General features: G+C 35.9%; 1 protein-coding gene across 3 annotated transcripts in view; it reads left to right on the plus strand.

Moving 5' to 3' along the window:
* PLXDC2 (plexin domain containing 2) overlaps window positions 1-22,709 on the plus strand; it is a 425,372-nt gene that overhangs the window by 314,967 nt on the left and 87,696 nt on the right. For all 3 annotated transcript variants that reach the window (XM_010859897.1, XM_010859896.1, XM_010859898.1), the window contains exons 8-9: window positions 9,958-10,053; window positions 10,258-10,339. In XM_010859897.1, the coding sequence (XP_010858199.1) occupies window positions 9,958-10,053; window positions 10,258-10,339 (178 nt within the window). The remainder of the gene's footprint in view (window positions 1-9,957; window positions 10,054-10,257; window positions 10,340-22,709) is intronic.

Genomic DNA, 22,709 nt, shown 5'->3' on the forward strand with positions numbered 1-22,709 from the left:
AGAGCCATACCTATCACATAATATATTTTATTTTTTGGTTTAAATCACTTTTGCCTTTCTAGTGCAGTTTATATTTTTAGAATAAAAACATATATGTTACTTGGGCAGCTGGTCATCATATTAAAAATCAAAAATGTAACTGCTATTTGTAGTAGTTCTGATCATGTAAATAGCCATTTCTTGAAAGCTTCTGTTTTCAGAAACCTCCCTCTATTTCAAGAATAGCCCTAAAGGTTGCTTGGGTATGGTAGTACCAAAGGTGATTATTATTTGTGTCCTGGATGTATTCATGTAAAGCAAGAGGTTACAATATAATACATCTCAAGATTAGATCATTCCTTTCCCTTTTGTTCAAAGGTCTTGTTCCTCTTTTATTTCCTTATAGCGGTAGACTTGATTTATCACATGCGTATGCTGTTTGTTCTAGACTTGTGCTACATCTGTTTAATTATGTCATCTCTCAAATATAGAAAGTAAATGCAGTGCAAATTAGACTTTTCAGAGCAGTGGATTGGCTGGAAACATTATAGGGGTTATCTTATAATTACAGTTTAGAATGACATTCATTTGTGGCAGTTCTGTTTGGTGAAGACAGTGAATCTTCCATGGCTGTTTCTCCTTGTTCACTGAGAATTTGTGGGAGGTAATATTCCAGCCAACTGTTAAATCAAGGCAGGTTTTCCAGAAGCAAACCTGTACTGTGAACAGAGCAGAGACATATCCTTATGTGCAGGCAACATAAAGGCATCCTGACAGAACTCTTAGACAAGAGGCTGAGCCCTGGAAGAGGCCAAGTTGATTCCTGTGTGAGGAAGAATGTTCTCACATTTTTCCTTTCAGAGGTTTTCAGTCAAGCATGACCTGAGCCAATTATCACTCAAGTAAAAGGATCGCTAGTTTTATTTGTGGCTTCTTTCATCCCAGAAAGAATTTTATTTGCAGCTTCCTCAAAAGCCATCCTGGTACACATTGATATTCTGATATATTATTGTTTGAAGAAGAAGATCCACCAAAGTAAAGGAATTTTTTTTTTTTGCAAATGTATTTTAATATTCAATTATTGTATCAGAGGGGACTTCCCTGGCAGTCCAGTGGTTACAACTCCCCACTTCCACTGCAGGGAGCACAAGTTCAGTCCCTGGTTAGGGAACCAAGATCTCGCATACTGCTGCTGCTAAGTCGCTTCAGTCGTGTCCAACTCTGTGTGACCCCAGAGACGGCAGCCCACTGGGCTCCTCTGTCCCTGGGATTCTCCAGGCAAGAACACTGGAGTGGATTGCCATTTCCTTCTCCAATGCATGAAAGTGAAAAATGAAAGTGAAGTCGCTCAAGTCCGACTCTTAGGGACCCCATGGACTGCAGCCTACCAGGCTCCTCCATCCATGGGATTTTCCAGGCAAGAGTACTGGAGTGGGGTGCCATTGTCTTCTCTGAAGATCCCACATAAGGTGAGGCAAAAAATAAATAAATAAATAAGAAGAAGGAATAGAAAATTTATTGAATTGAATAAAAGTGAAAATATGACATATCAACTTAAAAAATATATGGGAAAAGGACCAAATTGAAAACAAAACTGTCAGAACTGACAGATGACAAAATTGTCCTCAGACAGCATCATCCCTAAATGCAATTTTTGCATCCCTTGTGACATTGTAATAGGGTGACCCTTATGTTTGGAGGGGAAAATATCCTTCTTAAGTATAAATTTCATTGAATAAATTGGCAACGTTAATATAAATTTTGAGAACAGATTACATCTGAAGTTTGGGACTCAGCATTCATCTAAAGGAAGTACTCAAGCTTTGAGTTCAGGGAGAAGCTTCTCTCAGGCAGGCTTTGCGCCAGAGTGATGTTCACATTTCCTGTTAACCTCAGTGTCATCTTGAGAAAATTTGCCAAGAAGGAACAGAAGTCCTGAGTTTCCAGTCCACTCATCCCTGCCGTTAGATGGGACCATATTTTAGCAAGAACATTGGAATTGATGTGTTCTACTTAAAAGTCTTTGGAGAAACAGAGAAATTTTAATCTCCTTGAAAATCTGTTCCCACATTTATAAAGTGTAACAGTATGTGTTAGGAAGTTCAATGTAAAAGACATGGTTGCATGGTTGCATTGTATTCTCAGTCAGGGGGAAAAAAAAACCAGCTTACTTATTTATACCAGAGATTAGGCTAACCCAAGAATACCGTAATACAAGTGACACAAGTAATATTTTTTTGAGGAATTAGATGATTCCTAGAGATCAATATGCTACTTACTTGCACAATCAGAATTTAGATAAATATTTAAGTTCTTTTCAAGATTCTGTTCCCTTACTTAGCAACCTTGCTTATTAGGAGTCATCCTTATAGGGAATTTAAATCTTCTATCTCTGTTACCCCTTTTTCTTCTCCTGAGTGAATTTAGGGAAAACTGATCATTATCTTCAGTAATGGGTGGTTTTATTTCTTCTGTATTCCAAGGTGCATTATTATACAGGACCTCATTCTCATAAGATCGATTTTCTATTCTTTTAATCATTTTGGTTGGAGAAGGAAATGGCAACCCACTCCAGTACTCTTGCCTGGAAAATGCCATGGATGGAGGAGCCTGGTCGGCTACAGTCCATGGGGTCGCAGAGTCAGACAGGACTGAGTGACTTTACTTTCTCTCTTTCTATAGTTCCTTTTGGAGAAAGAAATGGCAGCCCACTCCAGTGTTCTTGCCTGGAGAATCCCATGGACAGAGGGGCCTGGTGGGCTACAGTCTATGAGGTTGCAAAGAGTTGGACACGACTGAGCAACTAACTAACACACAATCATTTTGGTTACCTGGGTTATAGACTGTAGATCCTTGGCTTAATCTAGCCATGACAACACGGGAAAGTATGACAACCATGAGAATAATTCTTCCCAGTGGACCCACAATTAGTATACCATTCTTATCAGATTTGGTAAAGGTTTGGTAAAGCACTCAAAAAGGTATAAGGCAAATGGAATTTGTTTATTATGAAGATTCACCTCCCTTTCATCATAACGTTGACAACAAAACAATTTTTTTTTTCAGTTTTTAAAGGCATCCAAATAATAAATGTTTTCCTTATTACTTTCACCATGGCTTATTAAAATAGACTTTACCTTTCAAAAAAGATTAGGTGGTCTGATAGTTTAAAATATCAAAGGGAATTCAGGCATTGTTAGTAAGTTAGTAAACAGTTCTAAGGTTACAAGGGAAATTCCTTTCCTCCTTCAAAAAAAAAAATGAAAAATGTCTATGATGAAATTAATCCTTATAATTGAGAAAAGTAAAAGATAAAAGCTAGTTAATAGTCCAGAAAGTTTAAGGGATATTGTCATGTGAATACTGGCTATGAGACCTTGAACATTTTATTTAATTTCTATAACTTTCTTTATGTGCAAAATGACCATCTTGGTATCTAAAGATACAATGTGTGTATAGCATGTGGTACCTGGCACAAAGGAACACTGTATTTGTATTTGCATGTATGTTTATTCATCAGAATCAACGTTGCTACTTTAAAAAGACAGTAGTGCTGACTGAGGTGTCCATACCCAGACCCAGTGCCCTGGAGAGTGAGGCCACAGGGAATTTCCACTCAAGGACACTTTGACACTCTCTCTGAAACTCATTCTTTCTGATTATGACATCATTTGTTTGTTAACCTATTGTATTGTCTGTTGGTTGTATATGTCTGCATTACCTTCTGTTTTTCATAAAATATTTTATAGAACTTAGAACAAAAGCCACAGAGATAAGTCAGTTCAGTCCCCAAAGGAACAGATGTGAAAAATAGGTCTACATGTAGGGAACTTGTTTATAAATTATAGAAATATGAGGTAAAAACATACTTGGGATTATGAGCACAGTCCATATTAATTCAAGGGAATTTTTAAAACAATAGAAAACCCAAAGAAGGAAATTAAAGTGCCCATAAATCTACTACAGAGAAATAACAATCAATATTTCCTTGTATCGTCATCCAGTATTTTGTTTATAGTGTATACAAACACACACAGGAAGAAAATTGGTATTATCCTGTAAATATGTTTAGCGCCTGTTTTTCTTATATACAACATTTTTTTTTCTACACTGCTAAATACCTGTCTAAATGTGGTCATCAATAGCTGCAACAAATTCCTTTGTTTCATAATTTATATAATTTGTTTCTGTACTGGTTTGTCATGTAGGTTGCTTTTCATGTTAATTATCAGTAAAACAACAGTACTGAACATCCTCTTTTTAAATGTTTACACATATCTAATTCATAAAAAGTGAATATGCAACCCTTAAATGTTAATGGATTTTTATGTACATTGACAAAGTGTTTTCTATAAAGGCTGTAACAATTTACTCCCCGGGCAGCATCGTATTACATACCCTTTTTCCCCAAATGCTCTCAGACAATATTATCATTTTTTAAACTTCACAGATTTGATATGCGGAACATGGTATTTCATTGTTGCTCTAATATTCTTGTGATTACCAGAAAGTTCTAACATTGTCATCTATTCATAGATCATGTATAATTGCCATACGTTCTTGCTAAGTAGCTCTACTGAATAATTGTTTCTCAGTCTCAGCTTATGTCCCTCCAGATCCTTTTACACAGTACGTAGAGGTCTTGGATAAATGGACAGTGCTCACTGATACCGTTCATACTTGTTTGTTTCTCTCCTCCCATTTAACATTTTGAATTTCAGTCAGTCTCCAGAGTGCTGACTTTCCCCATCATCCCTCACCTTTTCCTTCACCTTCTGAGCTTAATGAGCATAACATTTCCAGCAAGAAATGCTGAAAGTCCACTCGTGTCTCCATGGTTGGCTTATTTGGAAATTCAAAGCTATGTCATTTCAGTAACGTCAAAGTTACAACTGCATGTAGAATTCCTGTACTAGAAACTAATCTGGAAAGCAGCTGACCTAACTTGAAATTGTTCTACTACAAGTTAAAATAATGACAATTTCTCAATCCCTTAGAACACTCCACTTTTTTCTTCCCACCAACATACATTAACTGGCTCTTTCTTAACACCAGTCCCTTTCTCATCGGCATGTACTATTTTAAATATACTGACACTGTTTGTGCCTTCACTTTGTTGGTTATTATTATTCACAGCTCAATGAGAAACAGCATTTTCAAAAATAATTTGGGAAGCAAATGTATTTTAAAAATACTTAGAAATTTAGGGAACTCTTTAGCACTGTATATAGTTTACCATACATGGTTTCCTTATGAAATTACAGAATAGGCAGCAATTTTTCAAAGAGCTTGATCAAAATTATGTGCACAGACTAAAAAAAAAGTAACTTAAACAGAAACAGAGATGCAGTTTTATTATACAAAATACCTTAAGCTTTAATTCTAAAAAAAAAAAAATAATAACAGCATAGACCAATACTATTCAATAGAACTTTCTGTGCTGTTGAAATGTTTTAAACCTGAATTGTCCAGTATGGACTTACTAGCCATACGTGACTACCATGCACTTGAAATGTGACTGGGGAATTGAATTTTTAATTGGATTAAATTAATTTCAATTGTAAGAGTTATGTATGACTCATGGTTACCACATTGAATAGAATGACAATGAACCGTATGTATATGTTGAAATAAAATATTAAATTTCAAGTATAATATTTATATTAACCTACTTTTTACTTCTTCTTTGTCTTTTGAAAGGCTTTAGGATTTTAGAAATGATTCAGTGATACATTTTCAAATTTAAGCATTCTGCTTTAACTGATTTTGCCCATTAAAAAATGTGTATAATTTTGGACTTGGTAGTAGGACACATCTATTATAATTACTTAGTAACTAAAATGAAAGAACATGTTGACAATATTTTTCCTTAATTTTTATACACTGCAATTAAAGCTTTTTCAGAAGACCTGAACCTCATCTATTATTTTCAAAGTTATCAGGACTTTTCTCATTCATTTAATGACGGATCGATCTACAAACCCTTCAGTAAATTGTGTCATCTTACCTTGTCTCTCCTCAAAATGAAAAACACTTCAAAATTATTCATTTTTACAGAAGATAAAATTGCTTCTCTTTACTGCACAGCTTCATTAGGCACTCTGTTGTCAAGTACATACTAGCTCACTCCAGGCTCAACAAAAGGAAGCAGAAATAGAAATCCTGACATTTTCCCCATCGAGTCACCGCTCATAAAACTCTTCAAAGATAGAAAGCATTATGCAAAGTGATATTTTATTGCTTTAATACATATGGTTCTCCCATACCCTATTTGATTGATCTTGATTTTTCAAAAGAAGCAAAAAACAAGAATTTTTTAGATATTAGAAATCACTGATTAATTTTGACATAATTGAAATTTTTTTTAGAATTTTTATGAACACAAAAGAATAATGAGAGGAAAATCTGAGAGGTTCAGATTAGCACCTCATGGTCACCTAAATTTTATGTTGCCTTGTCCAGTGCTAACTTATATTATTGTTTAATAGGATTAGAACTATAGAGAGAATTTTAAACCATTTGAGGCAGGGATTTCCCTGGTGATCCAGTGACTAGGACTCTGTGCTCCCAGTGCCAGGGGCCTGAGTTCGATCTCTGGTCAGGGAACTAGATCCATATGCTACAACGAAGTATTCACATGCCACAGCTAAGACCTAGTGCAGCTAAATAAATAAGAATAAATAAATATTTGTAAATGTTTGAGGCAGAAGTATCTTCTATTGTAGATGCTTTATTTCACAGCTCCAACTGGCTAATTCTTTTCATGTATTGGATTTTTGTGTGGGAAGCTTATGACTTCTGTAATAGTGCACTTTTTCACTCAAGAGTCTTTTTTTTCCGAGTCTTAATGCTGGGAATGAACTTGTCATTGAGTTTTGCAATATATGATATTTACATTAAAGAGTACTCTCACCAAATGGTGCTGTGTGCTAGGCCCAGTTGGGACTAGAAAAGAAAATAAATAATCATTAGGGACCAGTCATTAAGCATTGCAACACATAGATAAGAACGTGTTAGCTAATCATTTACTTGACAATTCAGACAAGATATTAAAATATTTATATAAATGTAAGAATCAGACAATTTAGGAAATTTAGGAAATAACTCATACATTCTCACTGTGAATGTTAGTTTTCAAGCAGACAAATAAACTAGATCATCGCTAATCATGCCACAGGGTACTCATTAAACTGTTTCCATTTGAGCTAGAATGGATATTGATTGGAGAGAATTCCTGGTGCTTCCATATGATCACTCAGTCCCTCCCGCTGATATTGTTTAAAATATCTAAAAAAGTGTAATTCAATGGTTATGCTTTGAATCATATTGCCTTAAGATTTTGATTATTGAATTTTATTCTCTATGTGTTAGCTGCTGACAGATTTATTTCATTTCATTTAAAAAAATTTAAAGCCCTTCATGGGTATTATAGTTGATCTTGGTTTTGTAAAGGTGTAGTAAAACGGTTGAAGCTGCATCACAACAAGACAGAATGTTTGGTTCACCATTATTTTGGCTAGCTTCCAAGAAGACACATGAGTGAAATACATTTCTGGAATCAAATGAAAGTTTCTAGCATTGGCAGGAGCTACCAGTAAATACATTCCTAATTACTTGTTTTTGACAGGGAGATGTCTGAAATACAACAGAAATGACCATTTGGAAGCTGTCATTAATTGGCAGGTCATCAAACAAAACTCATTCTTATTGATTTTGGTTTTGTTGAATTCATCTCCTCCCAATTGTTGGAGGTGTCTGAGCAGGTGATAGAAGTAGCATGGCAGAAAAGGTCACTCCTTCCCCTTACCCCATCTGCTTCATCAATAATAAACTCCCAGAGGCTTCACTGTCATGCCCATTGTTTGAGCTTTTCAAAGTACAGTATGAAATTAAAAGAAAACTAGTATTTTAAGCACCTACTAATATGATAGATACTATGCAAATTTTAGGATGAAGAAGGCTCATAAAGCCCCATCACAGTGATCCCAGGGCAAGTCCATGTTATTTATTTATTTCTGAGAGCTAAATTGTTTAGCAAAATGTATGGGAAACCAGTATATAGGAATGTATACCATTTAGGCAGAAGCTGAGTGATGGTTTCATATGCCTTAAAAGTTAAAAAGAGAGAAGACATGATTCATGTATATCAAGACACCTTACTAAATACCATGAAATTAGCATTTTCACTAATGTTGGATAAAATTTCACTTGAAAATTATATGTGCATCTTTTGTTTATGCCAAAAAGATGTGAATTGGATTTCTAAGCAGTTTTTCCTAATCTGAGAAACCTGAAGGTGTATTCAGTGAAGGGCTCTATATGCATCCCCAGTCCCCACAGAGTTCATTTTGGGCTACTCCCTCCCCTTCCTCTTCTGCTGTAGAACTTCATGGAGAATAATCAGAAGTGGGTGAAAGAATATGTGTGGAGAGAAAAGGAAGTGTGTGTAGGTTGTGAGTAAATATTTGACTTCCCTCCCAGATGTGTGGATATCTACATTTCCTGATCGTGGTTACTAACGGACAGCTTTCTGTCTTCTGAGTTACCACACTCCTGCTTCATGTCCTAGAGGGCATCATTGTTGGGTCTGTTGACTTCAATCAAAATTTAACCCTCCCTAATATAAAATGGGAGACAAAATCCCAGAAGCCTAATTTCAGGGCCTAAATCTATAGGAATTAGATCATTACATGCAGTATGATCTATGGTTGCCATATTGAAATTAGACAAAAATTATGTCTGACATTTTCTGAACACCTACTGTGTGAAAGGGATTATTCTAAGCAACTTTCATTTACTATCTCATCTTAATCCTCAAAACAACTCTGTGATATAGGTACTATTATCTCTATTTTATAGATGAGAAAAGTGAAGGACAGAAAGGATAACAAGAGCCCAAGGTCATGACATACCTAGTAGCAACACTAGGATTTGAACCAGACTGTTCAAATGCATAAATTTTTTTGTTAACACTATGACATATGACTTCCTAAAATCAATGTTTTAAATATAATTTATAGCTTGTCAAATAATTCCTGATAGGTATCATAGTATCCAGAAATGCATTCCTGTTTTTGTAACCATTCCAAGAGCTAGGTAAAATGCTGATAATATTACATTTCTCTTTATACTTACCGAAGTCAGGCAAGCTAATAAGTATAAGGCTCAGGTCTTTTTTTAAAGTAGATTTTGAATACGTATCATCAGTGTCTTGTTTTGGTATAAGATACACTTGCTTGTATTTATCTGATTTTTTTTTTCTAATTTTATTTTTTTTTTAAACTTTACATAATTGTATTAGTACTTATTAAAGTTCTTCTCAAAGTTTTCATCTAACCTATTCTTCAGGAACATGGCTGGATTTGCTGATGAATTATTATAAATTCCTACATGCAATATAAGTGTTAATTATTAACCTTCATTGGATATGACACTGTATATTTAATAAATAGCAATATTGATTTAATGATTTGAGTTGTGTCTTCAATTTTATTAAAGAAACTTGCCCTAAACCTTTAAAACAGACTCTTATTCTAGCTAAACCAGGTGTATTTATGCTATGAAAAAATTTTGATTGCTACCCATTCCTAAAGGACTCACTTTAGCTTCAGAGAAGTGGGATTATCTTACCTTCTTGATTTCATATGTCAAGTTCTTTCAAAATGTATAAATCTATCAAGAAATTATCTTAAGTATACACTGGGTTTGAAAATAGATTTGAACCCTGTTAAATAAGTGAGAAATCTGAGACCCTAATCAACATTTTCAATTTCCTGATGAAAAGACTTCTGGTACATGGTCACTGAGTTTCAGATTTTGATACTCAATCTTTTTACAGGCTTTGATTATTTAAATTTTTTATTTTAAAGTCCCATCAGGTGAAAAGCATGTAACTCTACATTCACTATTAAAGTGCAGTTTTTTTATAAGTGAAAAAATGTTGAAAGGGGATTTTTTTTCTATTTTTTGTTTTTACAGATGTTCGAAGAAGAACAATTTATGAATACCACCGAGTGGAACTACAGATGTCAAAAATCACCAATATTTCAGCTGTGGAGATGACCCCACTGCCTAGTAAGTTAACATGGAAACAAAACTGGGTGGGAAAACAATTTGCAAGTTTGATGATCTGGTCTATTTATGCATGGGTCTCTGGATCCTGCATATATATGGGGATGCGTGGGTGATTTCAATGTTAGTGGCGTTATCTTTTTTTTTTTCCTCTCCTCTTCATGCTGCCAATTAGCCTTGATGCATCCATTCTCTCCTGTTTCCTAGCGTGTCTCCAATTCAATGGTTGCGGCCCCTGTGTATCCTCTCAGATTGGCTTCAACTGCAGTTGGTGTAGCAAACTTCAAAGGTAAAAGAGAATAATGCAAAACATTTAAAAACTTTGTGAAGACGTGTTGCTTGTACTCTTCCATTGAGTTTTGAATGTGTAAGGTGTGTTGACTGGGTATACATGAACAAATATACACGTGTTAAAAAAAAAATACACCAAAATGCTCAGATGAGGGAATTGTCATATTTTTCTATGTTTGCTCAAAATGACTAGGAATCTTTGTAGTCCATACGATAATCATCTGACCTACTTCTAATCACGATGGGACTTAAGATTGATGATGGTGATGGATGAATCTATAAATTGATGCTATTGGTTCATAGTCTTCAGAAATCATGATATGACATATCTTCACAGTAACAAGGATGTTTTATGTTTAATCACATGAACAGTCTTAGCAAATTCCTATAAATATCTCAGAGGTTACCAACCAGGATTAGAGGTCTAGTCGGAGGCTGAGGAATGTGATGACCCTAACTGATCTGTGCTACATAAATAGAATGTGGGGTTTGGGCCTGGGTTGTAACTAACTGACTTCGAAACTTAAGCTGCATCACTTGCTGGTGTCAAAGAGGTTTACCAATTTTCATGAATGCAAAGAGGATTTTTCAGTCTGTAGGGTTTTTCAGAGACTGGATGATCATTTGTTGGAAATACAGAGTGAAGACATTTAAATGTGTTACTCAACCATTTTGTGCATTGGTTATGTCCCAAGTGCTGGGAGAGCAGCAGTGGGTCATATAGATCAACCCACTCCAGTATTCTTGCCCAGAAAATTCCATGGACAGAGGAAGAGGAGTCGGGCAGGCTACAGTCTATGAGGCCGCAAGAGTCAGACACGACTAAGTGACTCACTTCACTGCCCACCATGGAACTTCCAGTGTGTCTGAGAATAAGTCCCCTCTCACCTTCAGAGTTCATGAAAAATCTGCTTCTTGCTCCAGGAGGAGAACTGAGTCTTCAGGTTCCTACATGTTCCACCAGAGCTTTCTGTTTTATAAGAAGCCGGTGTCTTATCTTCTTACTGCAGCCTTTGATGTGATGATAGAGGCATGTTCAGGAAGACTTTAGAAGTTACTGAAGCTTAAAGAATAGAATTCCAGTTCCTTGATAACAAGCTTTTGGAAACATGTGTAACTTGCTGACTTTAGGACAACCACTATAATATCATAGAGAGAGTAGTAGTATTTACTGTAACTGTTGCTTTATTTTCAATGTAACATGTTGTTCCAATAATTTCCTTTGTGCAATGAATTGCTAATAATGCAAAATCAAGTAGGCTATTCATGTTCTTAAAAGTAGATTCTTGGCTGTCTCTCCAGAGTGGGAAGAACTGCTATAAAATTAAGGATTTATAATCCTTTAGATCCAGATATTGCTGACAATGCATACAAATTACATGCAGATCAGAAGTTAGTCAAAATCCATTTAGATGATGACCAAAATGAATCTAAAGATATGGCATTTTAATATGTATATTTAAGTAATACTGAACTAAAACATGAAAAATGCCCAGAAGAATGAAGTAGAAGGTTTTGATTTGAGGTGCAAACTTAATTCAAGTTCCAGTTTAGTGTTCACCAACTTTCCTTCATCTGAGTCTGTGTGAGGTGCCCAAACGCTGTGGTTCCTGGCATGGGTACATCTGTGCTCAGTTGTTCAATCCTGTCCTACTCTTTGCAATCCCATGGACTGTAGCCCCCCGCCAGACTCCTCTGTCCATGAGATTTCCCAGGCAAGAATACTGGAGTGGGTTGACATTTCCTTCTCCAAGGGGAGCTTCCCAACCCAAGGATCAAACCTTTATCTTCTGAGTTTTCTGCATTGGCAGGAGGATTCCTCACCATTGAGCCACCCGGGAAGCCTGTGGTTCCTGGCATTCTGCGCCAACCTCTATGTTTAGCATCTTGCTCAGGGCTTATGGACGTTTGTCCCTTATTGGTCTCGTCTGCTAGGCTCTGAGTTTATTAAAAGTAAATTGTCTCCATATCTCCACAGCCTAAGGATGTACCTGCTACTGCAGAAACATGAATGAGTGAATGACTGATGGTTAGGTTCCAAATGACGGAATCTTGAGTTAGTTTGGGAATGAAACGTCTCACAGGATGAGGGATATTCAGTGCTGAAACCAGGAACATTGACAGAAAACCAGGATGAACTAGCCACCTCACCTAGAGAACTATTAGGACAATTCTCAACTGAAATAATGATATTATAAATGAAGGTTTGGGACACTAGTCTAGAAATCTACCTTCCACTAACCATTTCATTATTTTTTAAAACATTTTTGATGGAAATGTATGTTTAGGGTTCCAAGCAAGCAATTTTGACAATCAAAACGCATCAAGTGACAAACTTCTTTGTACTGTTAATGCTCCCATTTTATTGAGAAGTTTCTCTGACATATATCGTTCCAAGGAATTTCCAAAGATATTTAATTCACACAACATTTTTGTAGTTGAGGAAACTGAGGCTTCCAGGAGCTAAGTCACTCGTATATGATCTCAGAGCTCTTCAGTGATGAGTTTGAAACTCAATCTCTGTGACTTCTGGCCTTCTGGGGATTTTTGTTTGTTTGTTTGTTAATTGAAGGATAATTGCTTTACAGTGTTGCGTTGGCTCCGGCCTGCCATTTTGATATCTCACCTCTTCTGCCTCACACAGACCAGGCCACAGGTGTACTAAGCTACTTAATCTTAACCACTTCTTGATAAACAGTTGACATACTATGGGAAATGAATATTTCTGTAATTGAGGGTGCAAGAAAATTACATGGTTTTGAAGTTGACATGAAAAGAATGCAGAAGAGAATCAAGCAAAGCATGACTTTTATATATTACTGAAAGCATAGGGGTTTTTTAAGATTAATGGAAAAAGAAAGGTGATGATGCATATGAATGAGGAAGGAATTTGTCAAAGAAGAGTATTAAAGAAAACTTCAAGTTTTCTGCATGTTACCATTTGGTGTTTGGTTGCATACCAAACACTAGCTTAAAATCTTGGATTTATTTTTAATTCATCAGCAACTCAGTTATATACATATCAAGACCTGCTTAATTAATTGGTTTAACTATGGCTCATTGCACTTTTGTTCAACTTAATTTCCCCACTGCATTTTATTAATTTCTCCTTAGGCCTGTGAGCATCAAAAACTTCACTTTTGCTGCCCAGTAGCATTTCCCTAGACTTTAGAGCTTTTGTTAACAAATTCAATAAAACAAGAAACATCTTATCCTAAGGAGCATGAAAATTGCCTCTCAGACTCTTTTCTTCCATGCTTCTTACCTTTCCCTTTGTGCTTTCTTATCCCTGAATGATAATCAGTTGGTGGCAATTACTGAATTCTCAAGTTGGCCTTCCTCTAAAAAGATAATTTTAATTGGTTTGTTTATTTCCTTTAACTCCCATTTTTCAACAAACCAAAACCAAGGCAAAATGTTTATAATGGCTAATCCAAGGTCTAAAGGAATTTGAGTTATAGGAACATTTAATGAGATCGATGATCAAAAATGTTTTCTCAGAGGAATTCCCCAGTGGTTAAAACTCAATGCTTTCTCTGCCTTGGGCCTGGGTTCAATCTCTGGTCTGGCAACTAAGATGCTGTAAGCCATTCAGTATGGCCCACTGAAAACATTTTCTTGGGATAGGTGGTCATTTTTTCTAGATAAGATTGTTTTTATTTCTTCACTGAAAGCTGAGAGGCCCTGAATCAACCACTTTCACCCATACCTTTTATCTTCACTTATTCAAAAAAAAAAAAATTTAGTATCTCATGTTTAAGTTACTATCCTAGATTGGGAAGTCAATAGTAACTGAGAGAAAATTACTTCTCTCATAGAGCTTAAATGTTTAGTAAGCAAGATAGAGTTTAAGCAAAGAGATATGCAGGAAATTAAGTTAGTAGTGGTGAGTGCTAGGCCAAAAAAAATAGGATATCAGAAGGTAAAATATAGCAAAACTGATAAGAATAACAGGAGTGTACATGTTGGTTTCATGCTAAGTAACCATTGTCTTTGTGAAGAGACCTTGGTTTCATCAGCCATCACCTTCCAAATGTTCAGTTTTTAACTGAAAATCTTGGGTTGGTCAAAAAGTTCGTTATAATTTTTCCATACGCTGTTATGGATGTTACAAACATTTTGACAAAGCCAGTATATTTTGGCTCTTAAAGTACTCATTTACTCATTCATTTACTTAAAAATGTATTGACTGCTTTCCACATTGATCTGAACAGCAACTGTTAGTCTAAGCACTGAGGTAGTTAGAAACCTAGTGATGCATCAATCAAGGCAAAGTTCTCATGGAGCTTAGAGTGTAGTGTCTTAAGCTAGAAAATGAATGAATTGATAATTAAATTAAAAAGTCAGTTGATGATGAGTGGTCTGTCAAGTTTAGAGAGCTGGTCCTTGTTCTGGACTGAGTGGCCAGGTAAGGCTTCTTGGGAAAAGGGACAGTTAAACTTAACTCTAAACAACTGTGAAAGATTGAGGGCAGGAGGAGGAGGGCATGGCAGAGGATGAGATGGTTAGACAGATCACAGACTCAATGGGCATGAATTTGAGCAAACTCCAGTAAATAGTGAAGGACAGAGGAGCTTGGTGGGCTGCAGACCATGGAGTCACAAGAAGTCGGACATGATTTAGTGACTGAATAGCAACAAAACAGCTGGGAACCAGCTACACCAAAGTGAAAGGAAAGAGCATTTCAAAGGGAGACAAATTACTTTGTAATGGATTAGAAATGAAGGCAAAGAAAATGATATGAATCCAGGATACTTCCTAAATTTTTGTTTGACCAGTTTGATGGATGCTGGTGCTCACTTTTTGAGATAGGCAAGATGGCATACGAGATAGAGGCTAGGGTAGGGAGAAATAGAGTTTGGTTGGGGTAAACTCTTCAATAAATAAAGATTTTAAGTTTAAGGTGCCTGTCAGACTTCCAGGTAGAAATACCGGGTGGGTAGGGATATATGAGCCAAAAATTCCAGGAAAAGGTTATGGCTAGAAGCTCAGATTGGAGAGCTATTATCATATAGATAGCATTTAAATTCAGTGGACTGAATGAGATCAGCTGTGTAGAGAACATAAATTGAAAATAGAAGACATCCCAGGAACCAGCCTATGGCTTGGCATAATGAGGTATGATGCTGATTTTCCATTACATAAAATTATTTAAAGTATTTGTATGCATGTATGTTTGTTTAGACAGAGAATATCTCAGAGAAAATATCTAAATGACTGATAAATGTATTTGTCTCCAGGGAAATGATCATGAACAGGGACAGGAGGAGAATGAGTATTGCTTTTCATTATATACTCTTTCCTGTGATTTGAATTTTGCCACATGAAGTTGATGAATAAAGGAGGAACCAACAAAGGGGGCATAAAAGAACATAAATTCTTTAAAAGGCAGAAATGCAATCTTAATCTTACTCATTTTCATGTCTCCTACAGCATCCAACACAGCACTGGACCTAATAAAGGATTCCAATACATACAGGCTGGACTGAACTGTGAGATAATTGAGGCCAGAAATTTCCACTTTACTGGGAATTGTAATTGCCCACTTCGGCCATTTCTCCCCATTGGCTTTGTCAGTGTCAACCACGTGGCTATAGAAAGAATTATGGGGATGCCCAGCATAAAATGTTAACATTTATCATTAAGCACTCTGAACGCTGAGGAGTTAGTCTCTTGGTGCCTCATTTTAAAAGAATTTTCCACCTTATAATTACTTAGTTTCAGTCAAAGTCATAAGACTGGTACTGGTAAAAACTTGGTAATAAATGTTCTATGATTCCACCCATCAAAAGAATAAATAAAATAGGCAAACCTCTCCTAATGGATCTACAGAAGAATACTATAACATATTTACTTAAGAAAAAATATGAGATAAGGGAGAGATGTTTCTGAATAACTTTCTCTATTTTTTTTACCTATTATTTCTACTGCATCTCCCTGAGCATCTTCTGGCACTGCCTGTTATTTTGCACTAAATGAGTTGAGTTTCCTTTCAGTAACAAAAAGAGAAATAGGAAGAATCACATGTAATACATTTCAAAAATTTTGAAAATACATAAAGTCAGAAATATTGGCCAGTAATTCATTAACAATAGGAAATATATTATCAACCTAAATTAATTAAGGATATAAATGCATATCCGCTGGAGTAGGAAATGCAACCCACTCCAGTATTCTTGCCTGGGAAATCCCATGGACACCTGAGCCTCGTGGGCTATAGACCATGAAGTCCCAAAAGAGCCAGATATGGCTGAGAGACTAAACAACAACAGCAACAACAAATAAAAGCACATCTAATTTTTTAAAAGAAAATTCTTCTCATATTTTCATTAGCTTACAGAAATTAAATTGCCTACATTTGGGAGAAAAAAGGGAGTTGGAGAGAACAAATTTAAACTGTGCAGCTGATCTCACCTTTCACCAGTCAGTAATCTTTTGCTTCTAAAAAACAGCACCAGGGTGACTTGAATGTATCTTTGTCCTTTGATCTTGGTCCTTTGTACCCCTTAACGCAGGCACCTTTGCTGCACTGAGTGGGACTCTAGTGTTTAAAGACACAGTGGGTATTTTTCATTATCATATGGTTCAAAGAAGCAAGCCAACAACTTCATCACCAAGAACCTCACACTCCGTAGCCCATTTTGATATTGAAGGAAGAACAGAATGTCAGGCTCCTGAGAGGGCTGTAACTAAGGGAATTCCAAGCATATTTTGACTGAGTATGATTTTTACTTACTTACCCCCCTCAATATGTAGCCCTGAAGTAACATGCAACTCCACTATAATCCTTAGAGGGCCATGATTGAATGAATGAATGAAAGTTGCTCAATTGTGTCCAACTCTTTGTGACCCCATGAGCTATAGAGTCAATGGAATTCTCCAGGCCAGAATACCAGAGTGGGTAGCCTTTTCCTTCTCCAGGGGATCTTCCCAACCCAGGGATCGAACCTAAGTATTCCACATTGCAGACGGATTCTTAACCAGCTGAGCCACAATGGAAGCCCTAGAAGGCCATACAAAGCCATAAAAAGTTGGTCTGATTTAATAGTAAGGCTTAATTTAATCCAAGGTTTTAAGATTGAAGGAGAGGATCAGGAACCTATGATTCTTGATTGACAAGCCATATACTCTGAAATTATGGTCAAGTCTGAAATTTGTAAAATTAAGATAGGTCAGTAGATTGAGTGTAATTTTACCTGTTCAAATGCACCTTTTATATCTTGGACAAAGCTCTAGTCTGTAACACTTTTGACATTATGGTCTAATAAATTCACATTGAAGCTACTTGTAAATTATTCATTTATATAATTTTTTTTCACATAAGGACACCTATTAACTTTCGTGATAAGGTGTGAAGTCCAGACCTAATAATCAAATAGAAGCCATTAAGAAATCTAGAAGCCCTGATCCAAAATTAATTATAATTAGACTTATTTCAGTGGATTGGGGTAGAATAAAGTTCTGTTTGAAAATGTACCTAGTTTCAGATGGAGATTTAGAACTCACTGAGTTTTTAATTTTTTAAATAAATTTTATTGATGTGTGTTCCAATATACTGACTTTCAAGTTGAAATCTCTTCTATCTGCTTAAAAGAATTACTGATTAGTAATATTTTGATTGCCAAAAATGTTATTCTTTTTAGTATATAAATTGAATGTCAGATGTAGATACAAAATATGAAAGTTACTCATAACTATAGCAAAATCTACTTTTTCTTTGATAGAAGGTATCTCCTTACTTATGTACTTATGTCAGATACAAAAAAAATTATTTCATTGATAAAAAATTAATTGGAATGTTTTGTCACTTTGCCTACTTATGATCAGTTCAGTTCAGTAGCTCAGTCGTGTCTGACTCTTTGTGACCCCATGGACTGCAGCACACCAGGCCTCCCTGTCCGTCACCAACTCCTGGAGTTTACTCAAACTCATGTCCATTGAGTCAGTGATGCCATCCAACCACCTCATCCTCTGTCATCCCTCTCTCCTCCTTCAATCTTTCCCAGTATCAGGGTCTTTTCAAATGATCAGTTCTTTGCATCAAGTGGCCAAAGTATTGGAGTTTCAGCTTCAGCATCAGTCCTTCCAATGAATATTCAGGACTGATTTCCTTTAGGATGGACTTGTTTGATCTCCTTGCAGTCCAAGGGACTCTCAAGAGTCTTCTTCAATACCACAGTTCAAAAGCATGAATTCTTCAGCACTCAGCTTTCTTTATAGTCCAACTCTCACACCCATACATGACTACTGGAAAAATCATAGCTTTGACTAGACGGACCTTTGTCAGCAAACTAATGTCTCTGCTTTTTAATATGCTGTCTAGGTTGGTCATAACTTTTCTTCTAAGGAGCAAGCATCTTTTAATTTCATGGCTACAGTCACCATCTGCAGTGATTTTGGAGCCCCCTAAAATAAAGTCTGTCACTGTTTCCACTGTTTCCGCAGCATTTTGCCATGAAGTGATGGGACCAAATGCCATAATCTTAGTTTTCTGAATGTTGAGTTTTAAGACAACTTTTTCACTCTCCTCTTTCACTTTCATCAAGAGGCTCTTTAGATCTTCACTTTCTGCCATAACGGTGGTGTCATCTGCATACCTGAAGTTATTGATATTTCTCCTGGCAATCTTGATTCCAGCTTGTGTTTCATCCAGTCCAATATTTCTCATGATGTACTCTGCATATAAGTTAAATAAGCAGGGTGACAATATACAGCCTTGACGTACTCCTTTCCCTATTTGGAACGAGTCTGTTGCTCCATGTCCAGTTCTAACTGTTCTTCCTGATAGACAAGAAAACAATTGCTGTCACTTCTAATTGAAGGCATCAAGGAAACATTAGGCTTTAATTATATACACTCAGCAACAGTGGATAAATTGCCCATAAATCTGAAACTGGTGACCGTAGTAGCACAAATCTAAACTAAATGAAATTCTCTCTCTTTAGTGTATACTTATTAAGTGTATTGGACTTTCTGTGTCAGGGAGTACTAACCAGCCAAACTTCAAGTGGCGCCCTAAATGGAGGAAGTGTTCCTGAGTTATTCAAAAGGAATCAAAATTCCCAAAATTGAAACTAGAGAGGAAGCCACGTTTTGTTGTCTGAAGTAAATTCAGACTGGATGTCTGAACACCTAGAGCCACAGCCAAGAGTTAACTGACTAACCTTGGACAAATTAATAAAGCTCTTTGACTGTATATGCTAAAATGTGAAATCAATATGTCATCTAGATATGTTTGCTTCTTATGTTCTTTGCATCTGAATGACTGTAAGCTCAGTGGTTCTCACACACAAGTACAGTGAAGAACTGCTAATAAAGCATTGAAACATATACATTACCATATGTAAAGTAGACAACTAGTAGGAAGTTTCTGTATAAAACAGGGAACTCAACCCAGTGCTCCATGAGAAGCCAGAGGGGTGGGATGGGGTGGGAGATGGAAGGGCAGTTCAACAGAGAGGGGACATATATATACTTATGACTGATTCACATTGTTGTATAGAAGAAACCAACACAACATTGTAAAGCAATTATTTTCCAATTAAAAAAAGATGAGAATTGCTACCAAAGCTTGTTAAAATGCAAGTATCTCTGAAACCCTCCAGGGGATTCATATTCAGTAAGTCCAGAGTGAAGCCCAAGGATTTAACTTTCTAACAGCCCTTCTCAGGGGATCCTGGGGTAATGGGAGACTGGTATAGTGGGAATGCTGCTCTTTCACATGTAGGCTGAGAATCCTGTAAACCTGCAGTGTGGAAACACTTGTTCTTAATTTCGAATAGAGAAATACTACGGAAAAAAAGTTCTGAAGGCAAAAATATTTGTTGTTAAAATCTATCAAGAGGTAACAAAAAATAGATCATAATAATAGAAAACAAGAAAATTTTGGCCAAGTATAGCATATGAGTGACTTCACTTTCACTTTTCACTTTCATGCGTTGGAGAAGGAAATGGCAACCCACTCCAGTGTTCTTGCCTGGAGAATCCCAGGGACGGGGGAGCCTGGTGGGCTGCCATCTATGGGGTCACACAGAGTCGGACACAACTGAAGTGACTTAGCAGCAGCAGCAGCAGCATATATAATAAATAAATAAGATTATTTTGGAACATTGTTGGCTAGTTAGAATTGTTGGAACATGTTTGATTTCTGAATTTTTAAATTAAATTTTAAATTACTGCTTCCAAAGTAGAAATTCACTGTTCTAAAAGAGCAAAGATACTTCTAGAAATACTATACATCCAAGATAATTGTTTTTGACATGCAGGACTTATAAGCAGTGAATTGAATTTTGAAATCATTTTAGTGTAAGTCCCTTTATAATCCTTCAAATTTAAATAAAGAATCTTAGTACATCTCTTAATTAGGTTATCTTGAAATATAGCATAAACAAAGTTGTCTTTTAAGAATACAGATTTAGAGTCTATTTTTATTTCCTTCTAAGCATTCCAAGGTTGGCTTGAATAGTGTACAGATTTTTGTGTGTGAATTAATTCTACTAGTATAATGAGGTATGATGTCAGTGTATTCTGATATAGAGAGTACTTTTGAAAATGTACATGAAAAAAAAAAATGAAAAAAAAAAAAAAGAAAATGTACATGAGATACTAGTAACAGAGTTCACCTTTGGAAAAACTGCCATGAATTGGAAATTGACATAAAAAGATAATATCATTTCATCAGATTCCCTTTTATAGAGTTTGAACTTACATATGTACATGTTACCTACACCAAATCAATCAATAAATATTAAAAGAAAGGAAATATATGTTAAGGTGTATTAAAATTTGGATACTCTTTCAGAAGATTCTAAAGTTAAAGAGCCTTTCAGGAACAGAAAATTATCAATGCTGAATGTATGGCCAATATTTCTTTCTCCAGAAGAGATGCATTGGATTTATTAGCCTTTTGGATATAAAATGCATTTAATTCTTTAAAAAAGAAATGTACTGAACTATGTATTTTATCTATCTATAATCTAAAGCTCTCTGTCTTTCATCTATCATATATTTTGCATTTTGGTCTCTGCCTCCTTTTTGCCACTGGCCATCTGCCAGTCTCTCTGGGTGGGTAACTGTGAATACAGATTGGAAACCAGATTTCTTTTTTCCAAAATCTAAAGCAACAGGTGCTTGAGCCAAGTCTCCTGGTAATGAAGTCCCACCTGAAATATCAAGGCATCTTTAAAGTTGTCTTTGATTTTCCAGTCAGTGAATGATGCTGTGTTTGCATTCCATCTGAGCACCATTTGGCAAACTAGAGATAAAATCTGTAGAATTATTTAGCATCACATCTGTTTATACTTGTTTTTTCAAGATTATCCAAGTGATTTTCAAGTTTTGCTTATGTGTTAGCCAACTGTGGTGGCTGCATTTTATTTGGTTATAATTTAGAAAACTAAACTTCAACAAATGCAATCTAACAAACATATATGGAGTAGCTAAAAAGGGATCATTCTAGTGCTAAATTACATATTCCATTCCCTTAGCTGGTTTGTACTAATGCAATAATGAATTCCCCTGGAAATAGTTAAAATTTAATTGTCCAAGAATGAAATTGAATTTTTCAATTAAAAAACAGTAGGTTCTAAATTATTATGAGGAAAAAAGATCCTTAAAGGACAAGGAAACCAACATTTAAAAGTAAAAACCAAAGTTTACAGTTGGCTTCCATGTTAAAAAAAATAGAAATGACTATTGAGTATTAGGTGAACCTTAGATTAACAGTCTTATAATGAAAAGACATATTGTGGTAAGAAGAGAACATTTAGTAAAAACAGTCTGTTGGTTTAAATATTTGTTTTGCTGGAAATCTTATGTCAAGATGTATAAAAATGTTCAAAATACAATATATTCATATTCAAGTCAGCTCTTTCAACACTTACATAAGAAAATGATAAAAGTATTATTGGATAGTTTCTGAATTTTTGCTTTCTGCTAAAATCTTTCTCATGAAATTAAAAGACGCTTACTCCTTGGAATGAAAGTTATGACCAACCTGGACAGAATATTAAAAAGCAGAGAGATATTACTTTGTCAACAAAAGTCTGTCTAGTCAAGGCTATGGTTTTTCCAGTAGTCATGTATGGATGTGAGAGTTGGACTATAAAGAAAGCTGAGCACCAAAGAATTGATGCTTCTGAACTGTGGTGTTGGAGAAGACTCTTGAGAGTCCCTTGGACTGCAGGGAGATCCAACCAGTCCGTTCTAAAGGAGATCAGTCCTGGGTGTTTATTGGAAGGACTGATGTTGAAGCTGAAACTCCAATACTTTGGCCACCTGATGCAAAGAGCTGACTCATTTGAAAAGACCCTGATGCTGGGAAAGATTGAGAGCAGGAGGAGAAGGGGACAACAGAGGATGAGATGGCT

Source organism: Bison bison, unplaced genomic scaffold, assembly GCF_000754665.1.
Source record: "Bison bison bison isolate TAMUID 2011002044 unplaced genomic scaffold, Bison_UMD1.0 scf7180017864461, whole genome shotgun sequence".
Taxonomy (NCBI): Eukaryota; Metazoa; Chordata; class Mammalia; order Artiodactyla; family Bovidae; genus Bison; species Bison bison.